At 44.4% G+C, this 24,793-nt stretch overlaps 1 protein-coding gene across 2 annotated transcripts in view; it reads left to right on the plus strand.

Annotated features, from left to right (window-relative positions):
* Positions 1 to 15,241, plus strand: part of PSMF1 (proteasome inhibitor subunit 1) — a 64,937-nt gene extending 49,696 nt beyond the window's left edge. The window contains exons 6-8 of one of the 2 annotated variants that reach the window (XR_015297628.1): positions 1,581 to 1,739; positions 12,319 to 12,907; positions 13,103 to 15,241. Coding sequence is in view for 1 of the 2 variants with exons in the window: in XM_086932730.1 (XP_086788856.1) it covers positions 1,581 to 1,739; positions 12,319 to 12,370 (211 nt within the window). In the remaining variant the exon portion in view is untranslated. Of the gene's footprint in view, positions 1 to 1,580; positions 1,740 to 12,318 lie in introns of both variants that reach the window. The other variant, XM_086932730.1, reaches the window with a different exon arrangement.
* The last annotated feature ends 9,552 nt before the right edge of the window (positions 15,242 to 24,793 follow it).

Below are 24,793 nucleotides of genomic sequence, written 5' to 3' on the forward strand. Positions count from 1 at the left end.
CGAGATCTCCACACATGTACATTTACTACTTAGTAAGACGAAGGACATTGCTATTCACAAACACTTCTAAAATTACTACAGCCCTAAAGGTGACAAACTTTATAAAATGTACTCCAGCCTACCCTGCAGTAATTCAAGCCACACATGGCTATTCACAGGGTATTGCAACACCCTCTCATAGCAAATTATGGTGGTAAGGGTTTACAATAACAGCTTGTGGGGAAAATGTTAAACAAATTAAATTAATTTGACTCTCACGGTATATTTAAAATGATAACTATTAAACCACTATTTTACAAATTAATATTAAACTTAGTTATTACAAATGTAACTTCTGTTATTAAAAATGAATTGTTGTGATTAATTCGAGACCTAACTTAAAAAATGTAATACATTTTAAATAAAAAATGGTCTCTGGATTTTTTTTAATTCTTCAAAATGATGTGTAAGTTTAATATATTTAAAACAAATATGTAATACAAATAGTTTAATGAGTTAATGTGGTGTAATATTTTATTCTAAATGTTTTTATGTTCATATTTGTAAACTACTTTACATTTGTTTTATAATTGTTTGTTTCTTTAAAACAAGAATAAATGTTAATAGTTTTACCTATACCATAGGGAGCTGCCCACCGCAGTGGCTGAGATCTCCACCTATGTATGAAAAGTTACTGGTAGTAAATATACTTTTAGATGTCTCCCACCCCTGGTTTGAGGGCCTGGAGACTTGCAAGTGTAAACCTACAATTGGAAATGGTGAATAGCAAAAAAGTGTAGATGCAAAAATAAAAGTACACAAGTGAATCTGCACATTTAAATTTGCCTTCATGAATAGGGCACATCGTTTTTTTCACAAATCCAGATGAGTGCAGTTGCACACAAACTAGTCACTTAACTTCTGTGTTCCTTCTTCACCTCCTTCACCCCACCTACACCCGCACCCTTGTCTTGCGTGTATGTATATATATATATATATATATATATATATATATATATATATATATATATAGATCTATATGCCCCTTGAACCAAGTTACTCTTTCCCCTACCTTACTACATTACCACCTTCAACCAGCAAATGTAACCAATTCCTTATATGCTTCATCCTTGACTCTCAATTATCTTACCCCCTGTACTTTCAGCAGCATACTTACTCTACCCATGGACATTTACCTGCACCACAATCGGCTGCTCATTCGCCCTTCACCACTCAGTTTCTCAGCACACTCCCCCTTTTCTTTAATTGTCTCCCTATTCTCTGCATACTGTTCTCTGAACGCTCTCCCTCTTTTCACCGACTTCTCTTTCCTTGAGCATTCTTTGTACACTCTTCCCTTTAGTTACACACCTTCAGTGTCCCCCCAATTTCCTCTTTCCCCCTCACTCTTCCTTATCCCTATACCATCCTTATTTTCCCCAGACCCTAAACACTTCCACCACTCACTTATCCTTCATCCATTCACCCTAAATTCACTTTGTCACCTCTGCTGACCATCATACACACTTGCTTTTAAATTTCTCAATCTTCCACATGTATAGTTTAATAAGTTGATGTTTACTTTTGCTGCCTTCTTCTAGGGGTCGGGGCGGTGGAATGATTGTAGATCCTCTAAGATCTGGATTCCCGAAGTCTGGATTTGATCCCTCGGCTGGGATCCCGGGACGCCTTCCTCCAGGATCCGTGCCACCAGGGGCTCGCTTTGACCCTTTTGGACCACCAGGGACACGAGGTGCAGGGTGAGTGCTGAGAGAGCTATTTATACTCTTGATAGACAGGAGAGATTGGGCAGGAAGTCTTAGCCAACCCATTTGGCATTGAACATGAAGGTGAGGGTATTAAGAACTGAGTGTACCATAGAGCAACTGTGAACTCAATGTGCAAGAGGGCCAGCAAAAGCTGTGTGCTCAGAGGGTAAGTGAGCGCTTTTGTTCGTCAGGGGTAAGAGAAAAATGTGTATACTTGAGAGTGAGGCAGTGTACTATAGGATAAGTCACCCATATGTGCCAGAAGGAAGAGTTCTGTCTATTTGTGTTTGAGACTGAGCTCCTTGAACTAGAGGAGAAGTACCTGCTTTGTTTGTGAGGTATTTTGTCAGCCTAGGCGTAGCAAGCTTTAGGTTAGGGCTTCACCATAACGATTGCAGCACACAAAGGCGAGTGTACAACGTAAGAAGCTTTATTGTTCTTCGTGGTAGCATGGCTGTAGTCAGTCACCGCTTCTCAAAACTTGACTTTCAGTACATAAAAAAAGTCAAATTGAAGATAATAATGAAGAGACATTAAATAAAGGTCTAGACTTCGTGATGTAAAGAAGTAATTTAACAGATTATGAAAGTTAGGTACTCAAAATACCAAGGATGCTGGCAAGGCCTGTAACACTCTCCAAAATAAAACCATACTACTTTTAAGTAAAAAGGATTTTATTAAAGAGGATACTCATGTAAGCCTTTAGTTCTATGTTAGGCTAGTTGCACCTTTTAAATTGGTGTTTCACAAAGGAGTTTCCCAAGCAGGCTGTCCAGTTAGAGGCTTCAAAAAGTGCCTCGAACCAGTAAAAAGCAAAGTACACTTAAGTGTTGCGGTGTAGTTGTCCTTAACCTTCGTTTGCTTCTGCATAGGCCCAAACAATGGTAGACCATCTAGAATAAGACAGCAGGTCTTATTCTAGTCACCTAATCTGCCATCCACAAAACATCTAATATTACACACTTTTTGCGTATCTCTGCAGTTATGCAGCCTTGATCTTCTTCATACTTTTCCTATTTAGGAACTTCCCACTGCATTCCATGTGTTCATTTATTTAAATGCATGTTCTTTCCATTTATAAGTAGTCAGTATTGTTCAATGATTGTTTAAATGCAGGGTGATATTGTAGTTTGCTCAAATGTACTGTTTGATTGTGTTAGTATAATGTATCTTGATTTTCCAGTTATTTGTTTCTAAACTGTGAACAAGGTTTCATGAGAACATAAATAGATGAAAGGATATTAGGGGTCCTACATTAATTGTTTTAATAACATTCTATAAAACTTAATTGTAGTCTATATGCTGTTTTAGAACATAAATAGCGGTGGGAGAAATATTCGCTTCCAGGGTACAGCATGCTGAGTCACCACTTAGCCAATATCTGTAAACAACTTTTCCGAAGGCTAAAGAAAGGCTCATCGCCTTCCAGATAGGCTTATTGCCCTGCCTGGAGACCCAATAGCAGCTGAAAGCAGGGAGAGAAGCAACAGCTGTCTTTCTACAGATCAATCCTTTTGTTCCACTAAGGTATGTGGGTGAGTGCAAGGCCATCTAAGGAACCAAAGTCAAACGAACTAGCACATACCTAGATCATAGATTGAGGGCAAGATGAGAGACCTACTAAATTCCCCACTCTCACTGGAAGTTGTTAAGAATGCTTTATGAGTTTATCCAGTGGCAAGACCTCCAGAGATGATGGCCTTTCAGTTGATTTCTACAAGGAATTTATAGATGTTCTGACCTTGTGACTTTTAGAGGTTTTTGAGAAAAGACCCTTGTTGCAGGATCACCCCCATTTTTTTGCCCCCACCTTTTTCTTGGTATAGTGCTGGTTTACTGACTCTAAACACTGGGACGCTGATGTCCAGAGCCCATTGTATGTGCTCTGCCCCTTAAAGTATATGTGCAATTGGCTAATACTTGATTGGCATATTTAACTTAAAAGTCCCGAGTATGTGTACCCAGCGCCTGTACGTTAAATGTCATTAGTGGACTACAGCACGGATTGTGCCGCCACTACAGTGACAAAGTCAAAACATGACTCTAGACCTGCCACTGTAGCCTAGCATGGCAGTTCTAAAACTGCATATTCGACCTTTCAAAATAACCCCTTCACCAGCCTTAAAGCATCCTTTTTAATTCCTGAAAATAACCTCTGATGGGGGCCCTAGGTGCTAACGGGGCAGGGCACATGGTATTTAAAAAATGACATGCGTACTTAGGTTTTAAGTGTGGCGAGGCTGGCTGTTCCATAGAAAAATACTGGGTTACATTATAGCACTTTATAATGTATCATTTCAGTTTGGGACTAGCACTAGCTAGAACCATGAATCAAGGACTAAAATAATCAGGAATTTAAAACCCAATCTGATGGTAAAATCGAATTGTAAAATACTATTTAGAAAATGCCACTCCTAGAAATTTGGCAATTTCCTGCCTAAAAACTCTATAGCCCTTTCAGAGATAATCCCTAACGACAGTTAGGGATTATCTCCCAGCAGGCTGCCAGGAGGGGGACACCCCCTGTCACAGGCAGATGTAACCCACACCTAGGCATGCCCCTACCATTGACTGAGAAGCCAGAGCTGCACCAATCCCAGTGAGAGAAAAACCTGTCCCAGAAGTGGCTTAGCAGCGAGAGTTCCTTATTATGCTGGAAACACTTTAGGGGTGTGTCTATAGTTATGGCCCAGGGAAGAAAGGTTCTTACATCTTGGATTTGGGCAGAGAGATGCACCGTGGCACTGTTTAGTGCCAACCCCCGAGGAAGTGACTGTGAAGGGTTGCCTGTGGGAATTGTACTCCTATTGGTTAGGGAGCCTTCCCCACCCAGCAAATCAAGAAAGGCATTATATTGGCACCCCCTGCAGACCTTTCTCAGGACACTACTGGACCTGTGTAAAACAGAAGAAGGATAGTACTAGCAGAGCCAAATGATTCGCTCTCTGACCAAGGACTGAGCCTTCTGTTATACCTGTTTAGAAAAACACAAAAGGACTCAGCCTGCTGTTTGACCTGTGGAGGGAACCCCTAAAGGCTGTCCCTGTTTCCTCTTGTACCCAGGGCCAAAGGGTGTAGTCCAAGGGCTAGTTGGCTAGCTTCCTGTTAAGCTCCAGGAACACAAAAGCTACAAGTAACCCTCAACAAAGAAGAGTCCTGCTGACCAGTTCCAACTGGAATTGTACGGGGCCCTTCTGGTGGCTTCTGGTCGATTGAGTCATAACCCACCTAGTAGTGCCCAAAACCTCCTGGACCCTTTGCTGGTGTTATAGTGTATTCTCTCCCCCCTCAAAATTGTAAAATTTTAAAATTGTAACCAATTTACCCATTGAACTCCGCTTGCTGGTTTGCCTTCGCTGAAAGGGGTGATGATGAATAGAATGCGTGGGTGCCTGTGTGGGGTGGAGTGGGATTTTTGCGCTGTATCTTTGACTTATTAACCATATTGGTACTAATAAATGATTAAAACTGAGACCAACTATCTAAAGCTGAACACTGACGGAACCAAAATCGTGATCTTTGGGACAAGCACATCACCTTGGGACTCCACCTGGTGCCTAAGAGAGCTAGGACCCACACCAAAAACCTTGGATTCATAATCGACAGCAAACTTTAGATGACCGCTCAAGTCAGTGCCATCACTGCACCGAGGATGCTGAGGAATATTTTCAAATGGTTCTCAATCAGCACCCGGATAACCATCACGCACACCCTGGTTACAAGCAAGCTAACTATGGGAGCACACTTTATGCTGGGATCCACAAAAAACTCACTCACCAGAAGACTGCAGACTGCAGACAATTCAGAACTCTGCAGTCACAATCACTCTTAACCTCCCACACCGCACTCCTATTATAACAATCTTGAAGCAGCTCCACTGGCTCCCCATTCACAAACTAGCACAATTCAAACTCCTCACCCACACTTTTAAGGCACTACATACCACTGACCCAGCATACCTCAACAATCTCATCTGCTTTCACAAACCTTCCAGACACCTCTGCTAGTCCGGACTCCTATCTGCACAAATCCCATGCATAGAGAACACCAGATCTGGTGGCCAAGCCTTCTCCAAATAGGCTCCTAAAGCATCAAATGACCTCTCTAAACATAGGTGCCTCCTCCTCACTTCTTAAATTCTGCAAGGAGCTGAAGATGCAGCTTTTCGAGCAGTCCCACTAGGAAGGAGCTGTGCTTAGAATCACACCTGCTCAGCACCAGGATACCATCCTGGGTGATAGTGTGCTCTACAAATCTGCATAACATAACATACTCTTGTTTCCTTTGTTAATGTTCTTTATAAAGCGCGCAATTACCAAAAAGGTGTCTCAGCGCTAAGGACAGCAAGCAACCCTACAGAACACCCCTCACTGGAACAACCACGTTTTCAAGCTTTTTCTAAAGCTCAGAAGGGAACTGGCCTTCCTGATCTCAGAGTTACATCAGACTGCTCTGTGCCCCAGCTACCCAGGACTGAGCTGAGGTTTAAAATAAAGTAACCTAAGTGGACCTGATACAGAACAGTGACGTTATTATTCTGTAAGGTCTCACAACCACCCCAATTCTAATAATCACTTTCCCACAATATCTATAATGCTGAGTCCTCTTAATGGCCAGAGTACATTGTGTAGACCCACATATGCCAGCTGCAGCGATACTGTTGGACACTGAAAAAGCATTTGATGTTTTAGAGTGGTCTAGTTATGTGAGATTCTCTGTCACACGAGCCGTGGCGCTTATTTCTTGAAATTAATCATCTTTCTTTACACTAGCCAATTAGCGAGAATCAAAGTGAATAGACTGTATTCATGATTAATATTTATCTGTAGGGGCACACGCCAAGGGTGCCTTCTATCTCCTTTGAACTTTGCGCTGGAGATTTTGGTCTGTTTCTTTTGGGAATTTCAATCTAGGCATGGTTAAATCCCTAGTCCTTTCTCTGTGCTGATGGTGTTGTATTTTATAGAGAAAATTACAATGTTGATAGCTCCTTTGAAGACAATGGAACAGCAGTGTCCTATATGAACTAGTATAGGTCAGCTGCACACATTTCAAAGTTCTAATAAACAGCCTCTGCCTTTCTCTTTCTTTGCCTCTCCAAAATACATGACATGGGCAGGGGAAAGCCAAAGGCAGAGGCTGTGCTTCAGGTCACACCGGAGCCTCCCCCCACCCCCCACCCCCCCTTCCCTTTTCCCTAGCTAAGGGTCACTTGAGCATTGGAAGGAGGGAGGAAGGGAGAATGCTGCTCAGCTCCTGGGTCTCCCTGGTGTGGCTGAACTAGAAAAAGCAGTTCAGCCGAGCAAGGGAGAACCAAGGGCTGACCTCAGCCCCATTTCACAGTTCTTGCTGTGAATGTTCAAAAGCTAACAGCTGTGGCCCTGCGCACAGCTGTTAGTTTTAGAACAATGACAGCAACAGCCTCACGGAGCCCAAGGGGATTTGAACCCCTCAGGATCCGTGAGGCCTTTGCTTTACTAATTCGAACATTCTGCCCTGATGGGGCGAAATGTTCTAAGAGACCGGGATAGCCTGCTACGACGGGCTATAAAACTGTATTCAACAAGAAGACAAACTTAGCCACTGTAATAAGAGAAGTCGTACAATTTGGAGGCTATTCTGGACTACAAATTAATTGGGATAAATCTAAAATGTTTCCATTAACGGATGCCACTGTGGAGTTTGTTGCAGATTACCTTTTGAATTGGGGCAGTGATGGGGCGATATACTTGGGAATACAAGTCACCAGAAACACAAGCAAGCTAGTTAGACAAAATCTTGGCCTGACACTCAAGGCTTTTGAAACTTGCGTTGAGCGCTGGGTACATTTACCGATTTCAGTGCTGGGGTGTCTCACTTATCAAAATAATAATTCTACCAAATTTTGTATTTCTGATTACTAATATCCCTGTATGCATCCCTATGGAATTCTTCTGCCAACTGCGGCAACTACTCCCTAGACTGGTATGGGGTGGTGGACAACCTTGACTGTAATGATCCGTTCTGACCCAGCCTATGAAAGATGATGGGTTGGCTGTCCCAGATTTATATGTTTATAATTTTGTGGAGCTGGCTCATTATGTAAAATATTGTCTACATTCGCAAACTCCACTAATGGATGCATGGATATAATGCACTCTAACAACCAAGTTGCTATTAGCTAACCTGTGCATGCATCCCACAGTGCTGAAGGACGACGAGGTAGATGTGACTGGCTTTACATGTCTAGCATAGTGGGAAATATTGCAATTTTATACTCCCCACCACTAGCAGAAATGAACAAACTTCTGCTACCTCCACTGCTTGAGAAGTAGGATAGCAGTGTTTGGTGATCTGTTTCCACCTTCCACCAGTGGGTACTATCCGTCATACAACATGGTTATTGCCTGGATCTCACTGCAACCCCACCTCGTACACACACACCCTTCCTGCAGAACAACAGCGCCTCCTTCAAGAGGATGTTCAGGTGCTTATCCTCAAAGGCGGAATAGAACCAGTGACATTGCAAAACCGAGGCAGGGGTGTCTACTCCCTTTATTTTCACATCTACAAAAAAAGAAGAGCGATCTCTAAAGCTTATTCTCGATCACTGCCCCTTTAAAAAAGTACATCCTCTCAAAACACTTCCACATGGCCACTCAGCAATATGTCATCCCTCTCAACAACAAGGCAATTTTGACGGCTCTCAATCTTAAGGCCGCCTACTTTCATATATCCATCCACGCCGCTTATCACTGCTAGTTGAAAATCGTGGTTAGTAGTCCGTATTATCAGCTCAAAGTGTGACTATTCGATGTCATCACTACCACAAGAGTGTTAACGAAATGCCTCACTGTGGTGGCCGCCGACCTCCGATGCAGCAGCATTCATGTATTCCCATACTTAGTTTTCTGAGCTTGGGTGAGGAAGTGCTACTTGTTTGCCCTCTTGATCAGCCAATCCTCTATTTAACTCCTGCACAAACCGGGCTTTATGATAAATGTTTGCAAGTCCCACCTGCAGCATCTGCAGATTCAACCTTTTCTGGGACCCATACTGACCTCCTTTTCCAGCATGGGTTCCCCAAGTCAAGCAAGAGTGCAGACCTTCCAGCAGCTACTGCTTCTTCTTCTTCAGTCAAATCATCAATTGACAGAACTTTTATGCACCTTTTGGGTATGATGATCTCGTGCATAGCCATAGTTACCCAGATCTACCTACATATGTGTCTTCTACAACAGTGCCTCTCAACACAATGGTCATAAGAAGAGTCATTTGAAAGATCTAAAGTTGACACATGGCTCTCGGTAGTGGAAGAACAGCAACAAACTGTTGCAGGGCCGGCCCTTCATGGACTCTATGCCGCAGGTGACCAACACTATGGATGCATTACTTTGGGATGGGGAGCACATATTAAGCCTCTCACTGTCCAGAAAATGTAGACACCACAGCAGAGAGGCCTCCACATCAATTGCCTCAATCTACTGGCCGTCCAAGTAGCACCTGAGGCATTCCTGTAGCAGATTCAGCACAAAGTAGCCTTGATAAAAGCAGACATGACCGCCATGTATTAACTTTAAAAATAAGGTGGCACTCTCCACCGCTATTAGCGCTAGCTCAGAACGTTCGCTATCGAATAGACCACTTGGAGTAGTACCTTCCTGAAATAGACAGCGATTTTGCAGACCTGCTCAGCAGGATGTGGCAGTAAGTCAACGAGTGGAAACTCCACCCTCCAGTCCTACTCTACTTGATCCTGAGAGCTGTGGTTCTCCACCCTCCTATAAATGTTAGTGGTTTCCCACAAGAAGCTCCCGATCAGGCTTGACTTTCTCACGCAGAATCACAGCAAAGGTAGGCACCCCAATCCCAGACAGCTCAATCTAGCGATATGGCTCTCTTCGGGTCTTGGAATTTGGTTAACTGACTGTCTCTCAACAATACATGTCCATCCTTGTTACATTCTTCATTTACAACAATCTGAGCTCGCCTATGCTTCCATACGCTTGCACCTAGCTGCTATAGCTGCCTACATGCAGAACAGGTACAGCTCTTCCTTATTCAGAATTCTGTTGTCGTAAACTTCTTGGAGGGTCTGAAATGTGTTATTCCTTCCAGGGTACCCACCCCTGTTTGGACCCTCAGTGTTGTCCTCAGGAGACTGGTGGATCCTCCTTTTGAACCCTTACATCCTGTTGCAGAGAGGATCCTTCACATCATGGATGTTGTGAGCTCCCATGTATTGCATCGAAAGAACTAAACCATTTTTCAAAACTCAGCATCTATTTGTTGCTTTTTCTAAGCCACTGAAAGGGTCTACCCTCTCTAAGGTGGGCGTAGTTCGATGGCTTAATAAATGCATACAGATTTGCTACATTAAAGCTAAATATCCAGGCCATATTCTACTTGCAAGAAACGAGTCTCTAGGGCTTCCTTAGGTAACATACCCATATATGACTTCTGTAATGCAGCTTCCTGGTCTACTTCACACACATTCACCAAACATTACTGTGTGGATGTCTTAGCAAACCTATAAGTATGAGTTAGCCAAGCTGTCTTGCAGACTCTTTGAGGTTTCTGCAACATCCTCCGGCTAACCATTGCTTATAGGAGAACTGCTTTACAGTCTTTGCAGAACATGTGCATCTACAGGCACACACTAGACCAGATGCTTACAAGGAAAGTAACATATCCCTTTTAAACGAGAAAGTGCAAGTGACAACTTGCATGAGTTTTGTGTGACATACTTAAACACTATGACTTGCAAAAATAAATTTGACACACTTTACCGGTTGGAAATTGAATGAGAAGATTACTGATAATGATTTAAATGAAATGATGCAAAATTGAATTTACTCTTGGACATTTTTTGATCCCGATTTATATAGCTTATTGCCAATTGATACGGACTTATTCATGTACAGAATTCTATTCGAAGCGACTGACCTGCTGGCAAGCAGAGCAGATTCTAGGTATAACCTATATTCTCCATGACTGTAGCTGCATACATTGTGGCAAAAACGATGTCACAAATGGCTGTCCCAATCTAGTTTGAGCACCATGAAAGATCAGGTATACTCCAGAAGAGAAGCTGCAGAAAGAATTGGAGAAACTGATGAGAACTAATGAAAACCGCCTTTAAATTATTATCAATTAATTCAACTCTCAGAAAATTCAAATGTGAGCATTAACACGATTAAACTGGGCATTACAAACTCTTAAAATGCATAAAGTGTTGTGGCGGCTCTTAGCCAGATCAGCCATCGTTCTCCATTACAATCTAACACCAAGACAGATAATGATCTCTAGGAAGGAGGCATTGTACTTCTCTCCATAGAGCAGACCGAAAGCCCTCTATTTTCTGCAGCTGAAGATTCACTTCATATGTGGCTTCTACGTAGAGTAATCTCCTTGCCAGTGACTGCTTTCATCATTATAAATGGTAGTACTATACACAAAACCTGACGGAAAACAATCCGGAATTATTTTTTTTAGCACCTTTGCATGCACCAACCCCCTCACTATTTACAGCGCTTGTAACCCTTTGAGTCCCAGCTTTGCTTGCATACTCCTTGCAGCTCCTGCTTCATACATTCCCTGTAATAACAAACTTCTAGGAAAAGTTTCCTACATAATAGAACAAATGAATCTTGGGGGCTGGCACCGGTGATTCGTTTTCTGGAATTCTCTTAAGGACACAACCAGAGAAAGGCTTCTGTAGACCCTCTGGCTCTAACAACTTAGTCAGTGTGCCAACATGGGGCAGCAAACCCTATGGACTGCAACCAATAAGCATTCTATTGGCAAGATGCATATTAGGTATACAATGACTCCTGTTATACTTGCAGGAATAGTGAAGAATCCTTTTCATCGTGAGCAAACCCACACAAGAATTCACACTAGGAATGTATTTTGTGTTTTATTAAAATCAAAACCTGTCCTAGTGCACACAGTTGAATAGTAGTTATTATGAAAATGAACAAGGTAGCGGAGTGGCAACAATATTTGTCAGAACGTAGAACAATAGATAATCCTGTAGCATTATGACAGCAATTTAGGATTTCGCTACATTGATTTCCCAGCCCCTTCAATCCCTCTGCAAACTAATTTTATCTTCGCACCGGACGGGGTCTGTTTGAGATTCACAGATTGTCTTGCCTGCACCCGCATACCTTGTTCGAACAGTAGAAGCAGTTTTGCAGCGTGAATCTTTCTGGATTCACTATGCTGTGCATATTCCGCCATCTTGTGGTTGGAGTGACTCCAACCACAAGATGGCGGAATATGCACAGCATAGTGAATCCAGAAAGATCTTCAAGCTGCAAAACTACACCGACAGGTAAGAAAACTATTCGTTTTGCAGCGTGAATCTTTCTGGATACACTATGCTGTGCATATTCCGCCATCTTGCGGTTGGAGTCAATCCAACCACAAGATGGCGGAATATGCACAGCATAGTGAATCCAGAAAGATCTTCAAGCTGCAAAACTACACCGACAGGTAAGAAAACTATTCGTTCTCAATAATGAGACGGCTGTTGTTCCTCTCATATTATATTAAATCTCTAAAATCTTTTGCTTTCTTTTTACAGACCAGACCCTGATCACCTGCCCCCTCCAGGTTATGATGACATGTTTATGTGAACAATTTTCCTGCCTCATCTCTGTGAAGAAGGCCCTTTCTCGCCCTGCTTCTGGGAGCTTCCGTGGATTGCTTCATGCCTCGTTGTGCAACTGGGGAATGTTCCCCTTTTCGGTTCTGCTTTAGGAGAAGACTGTGTTCCAGTTGCTCATGTGCCCAGCTCTGGGTATGGGCTCGACCCCTTTCTTCTGTGTTGCCAGGTCTGCACTTCCACTCTCCAATGCAGTCTTTGTCTGTCATTTGACTTTAGTTTAAAAGATGTGCTCGGGGGAACCGAGAAAGTGCTGACTATGCAAAGGACTAGAGTAGGACGCAAAGACAATGCAGGGCTAGGGGTTTGATTTGAGGCCAGTAGAGTGCAGCAGGTAATGGATTAGTGGTAAGTTAAGAGTGAAATGTACAAAGGGTTAAAGGTCAGGAAAGTGCTGCGTGTGAAAGTATTCTAGAAGGGGGTCATGAAAGTGTAGACTTTGCCTGGGTTGGGGTTTGAATCTGAAAATGCAGTGTCTGCAAGGTCTTAGTGCAGGAGGTTGTACAGTGTGTGTGATTCTATGAGGTATGGCAGCACAGTGTCTGCAAGGTCTTAGTGCAGGAGGTTGTACAGTGTGTGATTCTTTGAGGTATGGCAGCACAGTGTCTGCAAGGTCTTAGTGCAGGAGGTTGTACAGTGTGTGTGATTCTTTGAGGTATGGCAGCACAGTGTCTGCAAGGTCTTAGTGCAGGAGGTTGTACAGTGTGTGTGATCTTTGAGGTATGACCGCACAGTGTCTGCAGAAGGTCGTTTGGAGATCGTGAGAGTGCAACATGAAGCAATTCTTATTGTTATAAGTAAGGGTACATGTGATTGCAGAGCACGTAATCATCAGTGTGAGAAGCGTAGTATCCTAACCGAGAGAAGAGCATGAGACACTGGTGTCAGGAGAGTCCAGCATTGTTTGGGAGTGGGGAAGGGTTAAGATCCTATCAGTAGTCACATGATGGGGTCAATGGTGTGCAGGACCTAAAAGAAGTGAGGAGTGGGTTTCATTAGAGTGCAGAGCATTAAAGAGGCATGCTAAGGTGTCAGACCAGGGCAGATATACCAGAGGGTAGGTGCAGCCATAATAGGGTAGGGAATATGAGAGCCTATTGGGAGGCTAGGATAAAACTGGACATACCAGAAGGTAGGTGGGGTATGTGGACTGTGCTTTAGGGAGCACACGTCTGTTGAGTGAGTCAGTCCCAGATCCTGTGTTACTGAGAGACCCACAGTCTCTCGAGCAGTCCGCGCTACTGGAACCAGAGAGGACCACATTACACTAGACCCGGCTGTCAACAGGTACTCGCACAAATGGAACCGCGTATGGAGTAATGTTCAGCCTGATACACCACCAGTCACAAAGGAGGATAAGGTACTCCACCAGGTAATATTAGCCCAAAGCCCTTCACAGTATTGAAGGAACCAACAAGAAAAGTTTCCTGATAATGCAGATCCTATGAATTCCACAGCAAATCAGAAAAAAAGAGAGCGCAGACAAAGAGCAAAGTAAAGGGTTGGAAAAGTGCATAGATGAGAAGTGTGGTCGGGGTCAGGAAAGTGCATAGCATATCTTGAGCAATATCAAAGTTCAGAAGAGTGGACACATGGGAGCGAGGAAAGGGGTATGCAAAGTGCATGAGGAGTGAAATGACAGCAAGAAGAGTGCAAAGCTTACTAGGAACAATAACTGGTGTCACAGTGTAAAGCGTACAAGGGAGTGGTCTTGAGGATATAGCTTACGATTAGTTAGTTGCGTGAATCGTGATGTAACAAGATGCAAATCCTACAGTTGTGTGCACTTAGGGCAAGTCATGGATGGGCCATGTTCAGAGGTTTGAATTTACAGAGGGGTTTGGTTGGGGCGAAAGTTGAATGAAAAGGTAGTGGCTACTGAATGACCATATATCTCAAGGGTGCAGGCTTCTCACCCTTCTTGTTATTTACCCCTGAGTCTTAGTAAAGATCTGTTTGCATATTCCATAGACTCCAAGATCTGTCATCAAGGCGGTGGCTTTTAACCCCTTGCTAAACCTCAAGAACTACAAAAATCATGTCTTGTCCGAGGGGCATACCCATCTCGATCTGTGACCCCCAGATTGTAGCCTTTTATATCTTTTAGAAGCTCCTCCTAACCTGTGGTCTCAAGCTATGCTCTTGTCAGACAATAGAAGATTCTAACTCTGATTCTTCGCCAACCAGATCTACACCCCAAATCCTATTGGCTTCTGTCTTTAGATCTGTTGTAATTGCTGCTGTTTATCCTCTCGCCTGATATACACCGGAAATTCCTCCTGACTTTAGTGTCTGGCAAACTCCGCTCAAACAGCAAATAATTCTACTGATCTTGGTCCCTAGCCCTCGAGATCTATACGAGAAGCGCATATTACTCCATGGCTTCTCCACTTCAGAGATGCACTGAAAACATATCTCCCTGCTTACCCCACACTGTCCAGATGTAAACAAAGATCATCGTCCGTGCCTTTCAGATACACATTGGAATCTTCTCCTCTATATCTAAAAAGGAAGCTCATCTTTATTCCACTCCCTCCAGATCCACACTGATGCTCCTTCCCACTATTTAGAACAACCTTAGTACAATCCGAGACCTCCTCCTTCCACCTTTTTCATCTATCCTGGTTACTCCTGACCTTTGCCTCCCAATGTTCTGGATCACTTGTAATGGATGTGTCTTCTGGCGTCAGCGTCTTGCACTCCAAAAGACCAAATGGGCTTATACCTCTTGATGGTGTTGCAAGAGGCTTGTTTATGGGAAGAATTATTTGCACTTACTGAATAATTTGTGATTTTACAATGTGTTTTATTTTAACAATAAATCCACCTTTAAATAGCAAAACTTGTTTCCTATTTTGCCTGTTGGTCTCTGAGTTATCTTGTGCTGCAAATTGTCAACAAGGCTTTTCATCATTTCTCTTGTGGGGGGTGATAGTGGGTGGTGCGGAGGTTTATTTATATCATGGCCCCCATGAATTGCAGATGTGGCCTGCTGATGCTCTATGGGTCAGTGAGCTGCTTTTCTTGTGCTTGGAGTGGTATCTGCCCCATGACTGTGTAGCGCTGTCATTTATCTAGCAGTAGACTTTCCATACCTTTGCAACATTTGCTTCATAGACTGGATAGTTTCCTCATGTATTCCATTAGTGTCTCAAGTAGATTGAGGGTACAGCCTCTAGTCTGGCTATTGAGAAAACGCGGTCACAACATCTGGGCATCATTGCTACATGGCCATACTAATGGTAGACTATACCATCTGCACAATTCCAGAGATGGTCCACAACATTCACTAACATCAGAAATGACACTAGGCTGCTTCATACACTGCTTCTGATCAAATTATGGTTACAAACCTGCCATCTGCTTCGTAGGATCTTCATTGATTGTAATAAGCGATGAATAATTCTCCGCTACTTGCGCGGATCCAGGAACACCTTTAAATATATTGTCCTTAATTAAATAAACTTTGCAGAGTATTCTAAATGCAGGCACATTTCAAAAAGCCAAGTTAAAACCAATAAGGCCTACACCATCCCGAAGTTCGTATTTTAAGATCATGGGAAAGCAAAGCTAGGAGACCAGAGACCATTCACAGAAAGAGAACCTAGAGCAACATTCTTCTTATCAGGTGCATAAACTAAGAGTAGTGGAGAGTCCAGTAGAAGGGCTAGGGAGCCTGCCCCCTCCGGGCTATGATATTGACCCAAATGGAGCTAGCAAATGTTAGTAAATGTTGATAAAAAGTATTAACTTCTTGAGTTAAATTATCTGCCATGGAAAGAAGCCACCTTCCAACATGTAAAGCATGAAGAGAAAATGCAGCCTGACCTAGGAGGAACCCCAACCCACAATGCCCTGTACTGGCAGTTGCCTGTGTGAGTCAGTTCCTTTTAACAGACAATACACATCGTATGAAGAGACAGCTGGAGATGAGGGAGGGTAGTTTGACTTCAGTGCGGAACTAGGGCCACTAGTATGTAACCTTCCCTTCTGCATCCTAGGATCCTCATTGATAGTCATAATCTCTGAATGAAAATTAACTTGGATTTAGAACATTCTACAATGTTGTTAATTTCATTAATGCAAAAAGAACAATTGATGGGCAGAATGCAGAACAATGTCATACATTCACCCCAGTACAAAGATCTGGGCCTAAATCCATAATTTTTTGCTGTTGTTAATTTCATTAATGCAAAAAGAACAATTGATGGGCAGAATGCAGAACAATGTCATACATTCACCCCAGTACAAAGATCTGGGCCTAAATCCATAATTTTTTGCTCCCCGTGCCATTCAAGGTTGAACTCGGCCATATGCAAATCAGTCCTGAACCTGTGCCCAATGGGAACAGTCCAGCCCGAACTGCCAGGCCAGGTCCTCACTGCACCACTGGATTCAACCTAACCTAGCTGATGAGGGGTGATGCCCTGAAACCGGTCCCAGAATGCTTGTTTCCGGTCCAGCGAGGACCTGGCTTGGCAGTTCAGGCTGGACTGTTCCCATGAGGCACAGAGTCAAGACTGATTGCATATAGCTGGGTCCAAACTGGGTTGGCGTGGTGAGCAAAAGAACGATGAATTAAAACCAGATCTTTGACTGGGGGTGAATGTTTGCATTGTTCAGCATTCCGTCCATCTTTTGTTCCTTTTTCTTTTGTCGCCCTAAGTAGGGAGGGTATGCCCAGACGTGGGTCCCGTGCTCACTGCACCACTGGATTCAAGCTAGCCTGGCTGATGAGAGGTGATGCTCTGAAACCAGTCCCAGAATGCTTGTTTCTGCTACAGGAAGGACCTGGCTTGGCAGTTCAAGTTTAACTGTTCCCATGAAGCATAGGGTCAAGACTGATTTGCATATAGCTGAGTCCATACTGGGGTGTTGTGGTGTGCAAAAGAACAATGGATTAAACCCAGATCTTTGTGATTGGGAGTGACTGTTTGCCTTATTCACCATTCCGTCCATCATTTGTTCCTTCTGCTTGCGTTAATTTAATTAATGACAGTATATTTAAAGGTGTTCCAGGGTCCGTGCAAGCAGCAGAGAATTATTCAGGGTTTAGGACTTCAATCAACATTCCAATGATGCAGAATTAGGACTTCAGGTATGTAGTCTTCCTATACATCTATATCTGTACAGAGGACTTCAGTTAGGTGCTGATCCGTTACTGGTTCCTCAGGTTGAACCTCCTACAGAGCTGTAATTTGAATACCCCTAAACCATGTTTCTTGTGATGTGACCTCCCAGAGAGAAGATCATGTCCTAGGCTATGTATGTTACCTTCGTTTTGGCAGTATTCAAAAGGGATGAGTATACCTTAAGAGTTTACCTATCATTTCTATCTAAGCATATGTACCCTGCTTGCTTTCTTTGAACCAACTCATTTGTCTAAGGCCAAGGAGAGGGTGTACAGATCCAAGATGAGAATTTAAAAAATGTTTAAACTTTTATTGACAGCTGAACAGGAAACGAGACAATTAGACAAATAATCCCCCAAACCCCCTCCGTGAAAGGCACATTGTCTTAAAGGCGGCTAATCACAAATGCTGAAACAGCTTAATCATAGTCTGTTGAGAAATGTTGATGTCTGCAGGGTGGATTCTGGAATGTTGACTGTATTAAAGAGCTTACATGCGTTACCCTGTTTATTGTAACTGTAACCTGCAGCCATGTTTCATGTTCATTTTAGATTAGGCTACCGGTTGTGTCAGTTTCTTCTCTTTACTTGCACTATATTCTGGCATACGAAACGCACAAGATTGTGAATCAGTTTGCTCAGCTGAAACTGTTCGCATTCTGTTACTGTTGAAGGCCATTTACTGTCAAGAGCTCATCTATGCACATGCTTGTTCTCTTGGTGAGAATTTTGTCATGTGTTTGATCCGTAGAACTTTGTATATGGCAGGGTATGTATTTGGCTGTGCCTCTTTTGGGGACCCTGGCTGCATTGCTGAAGTTTGAGGCATGTCCTTGTGGGTGAACTTTGTGATTCACAATCTACTTATGCACCTGGAAGGAATTTAAAACTGTCTGCACAGCCACCTTTGATCCATGTGTTTGTGCCGCTTGTGCCACTATAGACCACATGCTGTGCACACCCCTGCCATATAATATTGGCCTTGGACATTGCAAGTTGTTTTTCTTCAAAGCGTAACACAAACAAGACGTGATTCATGTTATTTGCCAAAAACAACAAACCTGGAACAGTACAAATATGGCCTAGTGACATGAATGTTTGCGACTTCAACCCTCACCTAGTGCCAAGTCACTTGGATTTACTCAAACCTCACCCACAAAGAACATTGCCAAAAACAGAATGGAACCTCAGAAGTGCTTGCACTCTTACATCTGGATGGTTGTAACACCCGGCTCCCTGGCCTCCCTGTCTTCACATTGGTGCCCTTAAGACCATCCAACACACTGCAGTAGGTCTCATCCAGGGCCAGACGATATGTGATTACATCACCTCCATACTTATGGAACTCCATTGGCTCCCCTTGACTGCTCCCGCCATCTGCAAAACCAGCGGTATTTACAAATCCATCTTTATCATTACCCAGCTATCTTGCAGACAAGCTCACCATATCTGGTGATTTTTGGGACAGCCCCTCGACTAGGACACCACCAGGCTGCAGACTAAGAAAAAAAGAACAAGTCAAAAGGCCTTTTCTATCAATGTACCCAGGATCTGGACAATGTTCCTGAATCTCTGAAGATTGGCCCAACGCTGCTCTGATTTAGGAAAGAGTTGAATACGCGCCTCTTTAAATGGCACTACACCAAAATGTGTTAACAGCTCACAAACGCGCTCCTTCTCTTATCACTCCATGGCTTTATGCTAGTCTTTCACCCTGTACAGCGTGCCTCTGCATTTTAAGTTGGTTTGCACTATAGAAGGGCCATATACCTACATACATATTTGCAAAGGGGTTTCAGTATCAAAATGACTTGTAATATCAACCCACAATGCATCAGGGCACAGACTCCACCTAAGACAGTTTCTGCCCTTGAGTTCGTATGTATTTCCACCTCTGTGCAGCGCACTGAAAACCATTACTCTCGCTGACTGATAACCAGAGCACTGTCATTCACAAGACATTGAGCAATCTGGATAAAACAGTGGCTGCTCCTCCGCTATGGTGGAGGAGCGCCACCCCACTGTTTTTAAGCAGTGCAAAGTAAAGGAAACATAAAATTATAATAATTTTGAGTTATTATAATTTTATGTTTGCTGGTGGGTGGGGCTGCTCTCCTCTCGGAGGAGGGCAGGGGAGCAGTGGTTTGCCCACTCCTAAGTGCACATGACTGTTTAGCTGGCCCTCTTGGGCCGCCCAAAACAGTCATGTGCACTTTCTGTGTTCTCCATGCAGGCTGCATTACAGCCTGCGTGGAGAACATGCCCAGTCCCCTATTCCCTGGCTTAGCGTCGAACCAGGACCCGATTTGTCTGGGGAGCCTGGCTGTGGTACCTGTTCCGCGAGCCCGACGAGGAGAGCAGGAGCAAAGAGGCAGGACCGGGCGGTAGGTAAGTGTTTATTTTGTTTTTTACATTGCGCACCCCCTGTCCCCCCCCCCCCCCCCCCAAACCCCCGCTTCACCACTCACAAGCCATGCCAGCCGCCAATGCAAAAAAAGGCATCACTGTGTCGATCACATTGAAACCAAGTTGTGTCATGCGCCTGTAGGGTCAGGTCATATTGAATGACTCCTGTTGGGGTAGGGTATTGAGAACACATCTTTTAATGATTTTCTTTAATGATACACCAGATTCCTGTGGCCATACCCACATTGGGTTTGTAACCTCCCTCTCTTTAGTTAAAACAAGGCCACATGTTAAGCATGCAACACCTGTAGAACAAAAATTACCATTAAACATCAAAGTGACAGACAATGGACAGATTACTTATTGAGGGGCGGGGCCCTACTGAATCTTCATTTGCTACACCCACCGAGGACGTTGAAGGTTGCAATTCGAATGACGAAAGGGTGGGTCCATTTAGTAACCTAGATGACCCACAGGAGACCAGTGTCACTTATGTGTCTTCACACTATCACAACTCCTGTGATGAGTTATTTTCAGGTCCACCACCACCAAAACCGGGAATAGCTCCCAGGGCTAGAAAGACATCGAAAAGACACAAACCTTGGTCAAAAGAATGTTTGCTTCAGGGTTTGACCTCAAAAGGTGCCTTAGGTCCATTGCAAGGAACAGCCTAGAGAATGCCATGCCTTTGCCAATAAACTACTTCCAAAAAAGGCTTGCCAGTTGGCATTGCCCATACTGGTCATAACTGAGCGATGCAGACAAGGGCTCTCTACACCAGACAAATCAGAATGTTGATATGTCGATCTTCGAGTCCGAGAAAACGCTGACCCAGCCTCACCACGTAAGTTGACACAAAGCCATATATAGAGAGAACCAACCATATATATGGTTATGTGACTAGATATACAGTAGCACAGCCTGTTTCTACTTTTAAGCCGACAAGCGGAGGCTATAGTTTGATGATGCAAACTCTGACGATATTAGGGTTTACTTGGTCCCTAAAAATAGGCATCACCTATGCATTGAACAGTTGAGGCTACACCACCGTCACAAATGTCACCACTGCATTCAATGCATACTGACTCCGACCAGGACATAGGAGAGCAAATGGCAATTTGTGAAGATCCACGTCTCAGAATAATAGAACGATGCCTACCATAATCATAGGGCACTTTCACAGGATAACCCCTTGTTCGAGCCTTACTTAGTGAGAGCTTCACCTTCAAATGACACATCTGCATATCATGCAGATATACTTAAGGCAGCACAGTAGAATAACAAACACTTGGGTGAAGTAGAAAGGGAGTTCATTATTGAATCCCAATTAAAAGCAAAAAGTGCCACTCAATTTCTTCTAATATTGAAAACCATGCTGAAAAGCTCATCGGAGAACTTTACAGACCCTTTGAAATCTAAGCAAATCAATATTGCACCTCTGGATTCATATTTTATGGGTCACTTGTAGTCCACAAATAAGGAAAAGGGCTCTGATGCAGAGTACTAGTGTCTCCATGCCACCAGATAAAGAGAATAATCACATCCATGCAGTGGGAAATAATTCCCAGGAGACTCCTGGGGGTAATGTTGGAGAGGATAATGCATGAGCAGGTTTGGAGCTAGCGGAAATAGGGGACCATCCCAAATACAATCTGAGGCCTGCTCACCCTAGCACAAGGAAGACGATTGATTATCCTTGCGTACATTATTTGGAGCACACCGGTAGAAGGAGTTAGGGGGTGGTGTGTGGGAGGGGCATGAACATGCAGGAGGCACCCAGTCTGGGAGCCATCAGGGTACAGGATGGTGACATGATACTGATTGAGATGAGGATTCCATTTTAATTGTGGACAATGACTAACCTTGCAATGTATCGAGGAAAGTGCCTCCCACTGAGAATGTGCCTTGTAAAACGGGGCTTGTATGTGTTTAAAATTAATAAAAATTACCTTTAAAAAAGAATGCAGCGGGAAATCACATGGCATTGGGAGCAGCAATCAATTGGTATTGTCTGGAAATGATGGAGGCACTGTCGCAACACTTCCTTGATGCCCACCGGAAAAGCAGCAAAGGAGATAGTGCAGAAGGTGAACGTTCTCTCCAATGCTGGTAGACCCTCTGCCCTGGATGCCACATGTACAGCATCTAGGCAAGTACACACCCCCATACTGCTTGGGTGCGATGCATGGCTCAGTCACGTGTATTCATCTAGAAGTGCAGCAACGTCACATAAGCTCTCTGTTTAGTTGCAAGCATCTGTTTGACCAACAAGTTGATGAGATGCTTCAGGAATCTAAGTTTTTGACATTGCCAAAGCCATGGGCACTTGACTGCATCATCAGCAAAAGCAAGGTTTTTGTAGCAATCTGTCAAAAGCATCAGCAAAAGGGGTATCATCCTCCAACCAGCAGCAATTTGAACTCCAGTTACCATTTCAGGAATGTCCGCTATGTTGAAACCAGAACTGTAACAGCCCATGCACTGATTACTAGCTCCGCTAATTTCACAATCCTAGGGGACCTTAACCTCCACCTAGATGACATCTCGGACACTAATATCAGCAATTTTCTAGCGGACCTATCAGCCCTGCAGCTGACCCCTCTCATACAATCCTCCACGCATGTCGCTGGTCATATACTTGACCCGGTCTTCACCAACATTCTAGAAGCCAAAGCTGACTCTCCTAAGCCCATCGCCTGGACTGTCACTCTCTGGTCACATTTGCTATTCCGGTCGCCATCCCACCCAACAAAACGGCACCCGCCTCCTGCCTGAAACAGCCCTGGCACAAACTCCATAAAATAGACCTCTCTGCCAGCTTAGGCGAACCTAACTTTGAGTGGACAAACGACATTGACATGTCGTATGCTGCCTTCCTAGAGTGGATCAGCAAGGGACTGGACTCTATTATACCGGCCAAATGGACTAAAGGACGTAACACCCCCTCCAACCCTTGGTACGACGAGAAATTGAAACTACTTAGGAAAGAATGCAAGAGAGCGGAACGACATTGGAGGAAAGACTACAATCACGAGGACAAAAACTCATACCTGGTCGTGCTCAAAGCATACCATAAAGCTATACGCGCTGCTCGTGCAGCCTTCAATGCTAAGGAGATCAGCTCCAGCCCCAACCCCACGAAAACTATTTTTAAAATAGTCCAAAAACGACAAAACGGTGGCAACCCTGCCTCATATATCTCCTCAACTCAGCAGTGTGAAGACCTCGCCACTTTCTTTACTGAAAAGGTGAGGAAGATTTACAACTCCTTCACACACAACCCCTCTGATCCCACCAACTCTCCCAACGCCCCTTTCAAGGGTTCCAGGCTCACCTGTCTGCCAACTATCTCTCATGAGGAGCTAGCTGAATTTTGCAGGAAGGTGAAATCCGGTGCCCCTACAGATCCCATGAGACCAGTCCATTTTCTGGGAGCCCTGGACTTCTTCCTCCCATCTCTGACCTCACTCCTCAGTCTCTCCTTCTCCTCGGCCACAGTACCCATTTGCTGGAAACAGGCCTGGGTCACTCCCATTATTAAGAAACCCACCCTAGACCCCACTAAACCGGAGAACTACAGGCCCGTCTCACTGCTCCCCTGGGTGTCCAAACTAGCAGAGGCTCATGCGAACACCGTACTAAATGACCATATGGCGGAAAATAACATCCTGGACCCCTCCCAACACGGGTTTAGGCCGGGGCATAGTACGGAGTCCGCTCTCCTCTCCACCACTGAACACCTGCGGAGGATCATGGACTCCGGTCAGAGTGCTGATACTGCTCGATCTCAGCGCAGCCTTTGACACGGTCTCCCATGACTTCCTTCTAAAACGCCTGGAAAGCATTGGGATCCAGGACCTGGCACTGGAATGGTTCCGATCGTTCCTTACGAGTAGGTCCTTCCGGGTGTCAGCTCCCCCATTCATCTCCCAACCACAAGCCATAGGCCAAGGAGTCCTGCAGGGCTCTGCCCTCAGTCCATCCCTTTTTAACTTGTGCATGCAGCCTCTTGCGGAAGTAGCCAAAAAGTGGGACCTCACACTGGTGTCGTAAGCCGACGACACACAGTTGGTAATCACCCTCAATGAAGCGCCCTCCCCCGACGCCACTAGATTTAGGAATGGATTGGCCGCCGTCGCCAACTGGATGACGGCAAACTGCCTTCAACTTAATGCAGGTAAAACCGAGGTACTGCTCCTGGGCAAGAACCCCAGTGGTTGGAGTGATCTCTGGTGGCCCCCCTCGCTGGGCCCAGCCCCCCCCCCCCCAAATCTCTGGCAAAAAACCTGGGAGTATGGTTGGACTCAGCGCTCAACTTCCAGACCCATACCAAAAAAGTAGCCGCGACTTGTATTGGGCTGCTGAGAAGCCTTAATCCCATTCTAGGCTTCTTTGACCCTAAAACGCGACAGCTCATCGTCCAATCGACCATCCTTGCCCGGTTGGACTACGCGAGTGTCCTGTTACTAGGCGCGAACAAGGCTGAAACCAAGAGATTTCAGCGAATACAGAACTCGGCGGCCAGGGCAATAGTAGGCCTTCCTAGAAGGTGTTCTGCGAGAGCCACCATTCACAGACTTCACTGGCTGCCCGTGGAAGCCCGCATCCAATTTAAAGCCCTCACCATTGCCTTCAAAATTCTGAAAACTGAAGGCCCCGAACTCCTACGTTCGCTGATAACACCCTACATCCCCCAACGTAACCTTCGTTCTATGGGGCATCACCTAGTCTTGGTTCCCCACACGAAGTTCTGCCGCATCGGAGGACGCTCATTCAGGCTGCTGGGAGCTAAGCTCTGGAACTCCCTCCCCCTCCACATCCGCTGTCTTGACAACCTGTCCGCTTTTCGTAAAGCTA

Source organism: Lissotriton vulgaris, chromosome 7 (genome assembly GCF_964263255.1).
Source record: "Lissotriton vulgaris chromosome 7, aLisVul1.2, whole genome shotgun sequence".
Taxonomy (NCBI): Eukaryota; Metazoa; Chordata; class Amphibia; order Caudata; family Salamandridae; genus Lissotriton; species Lissotriton vulgaris.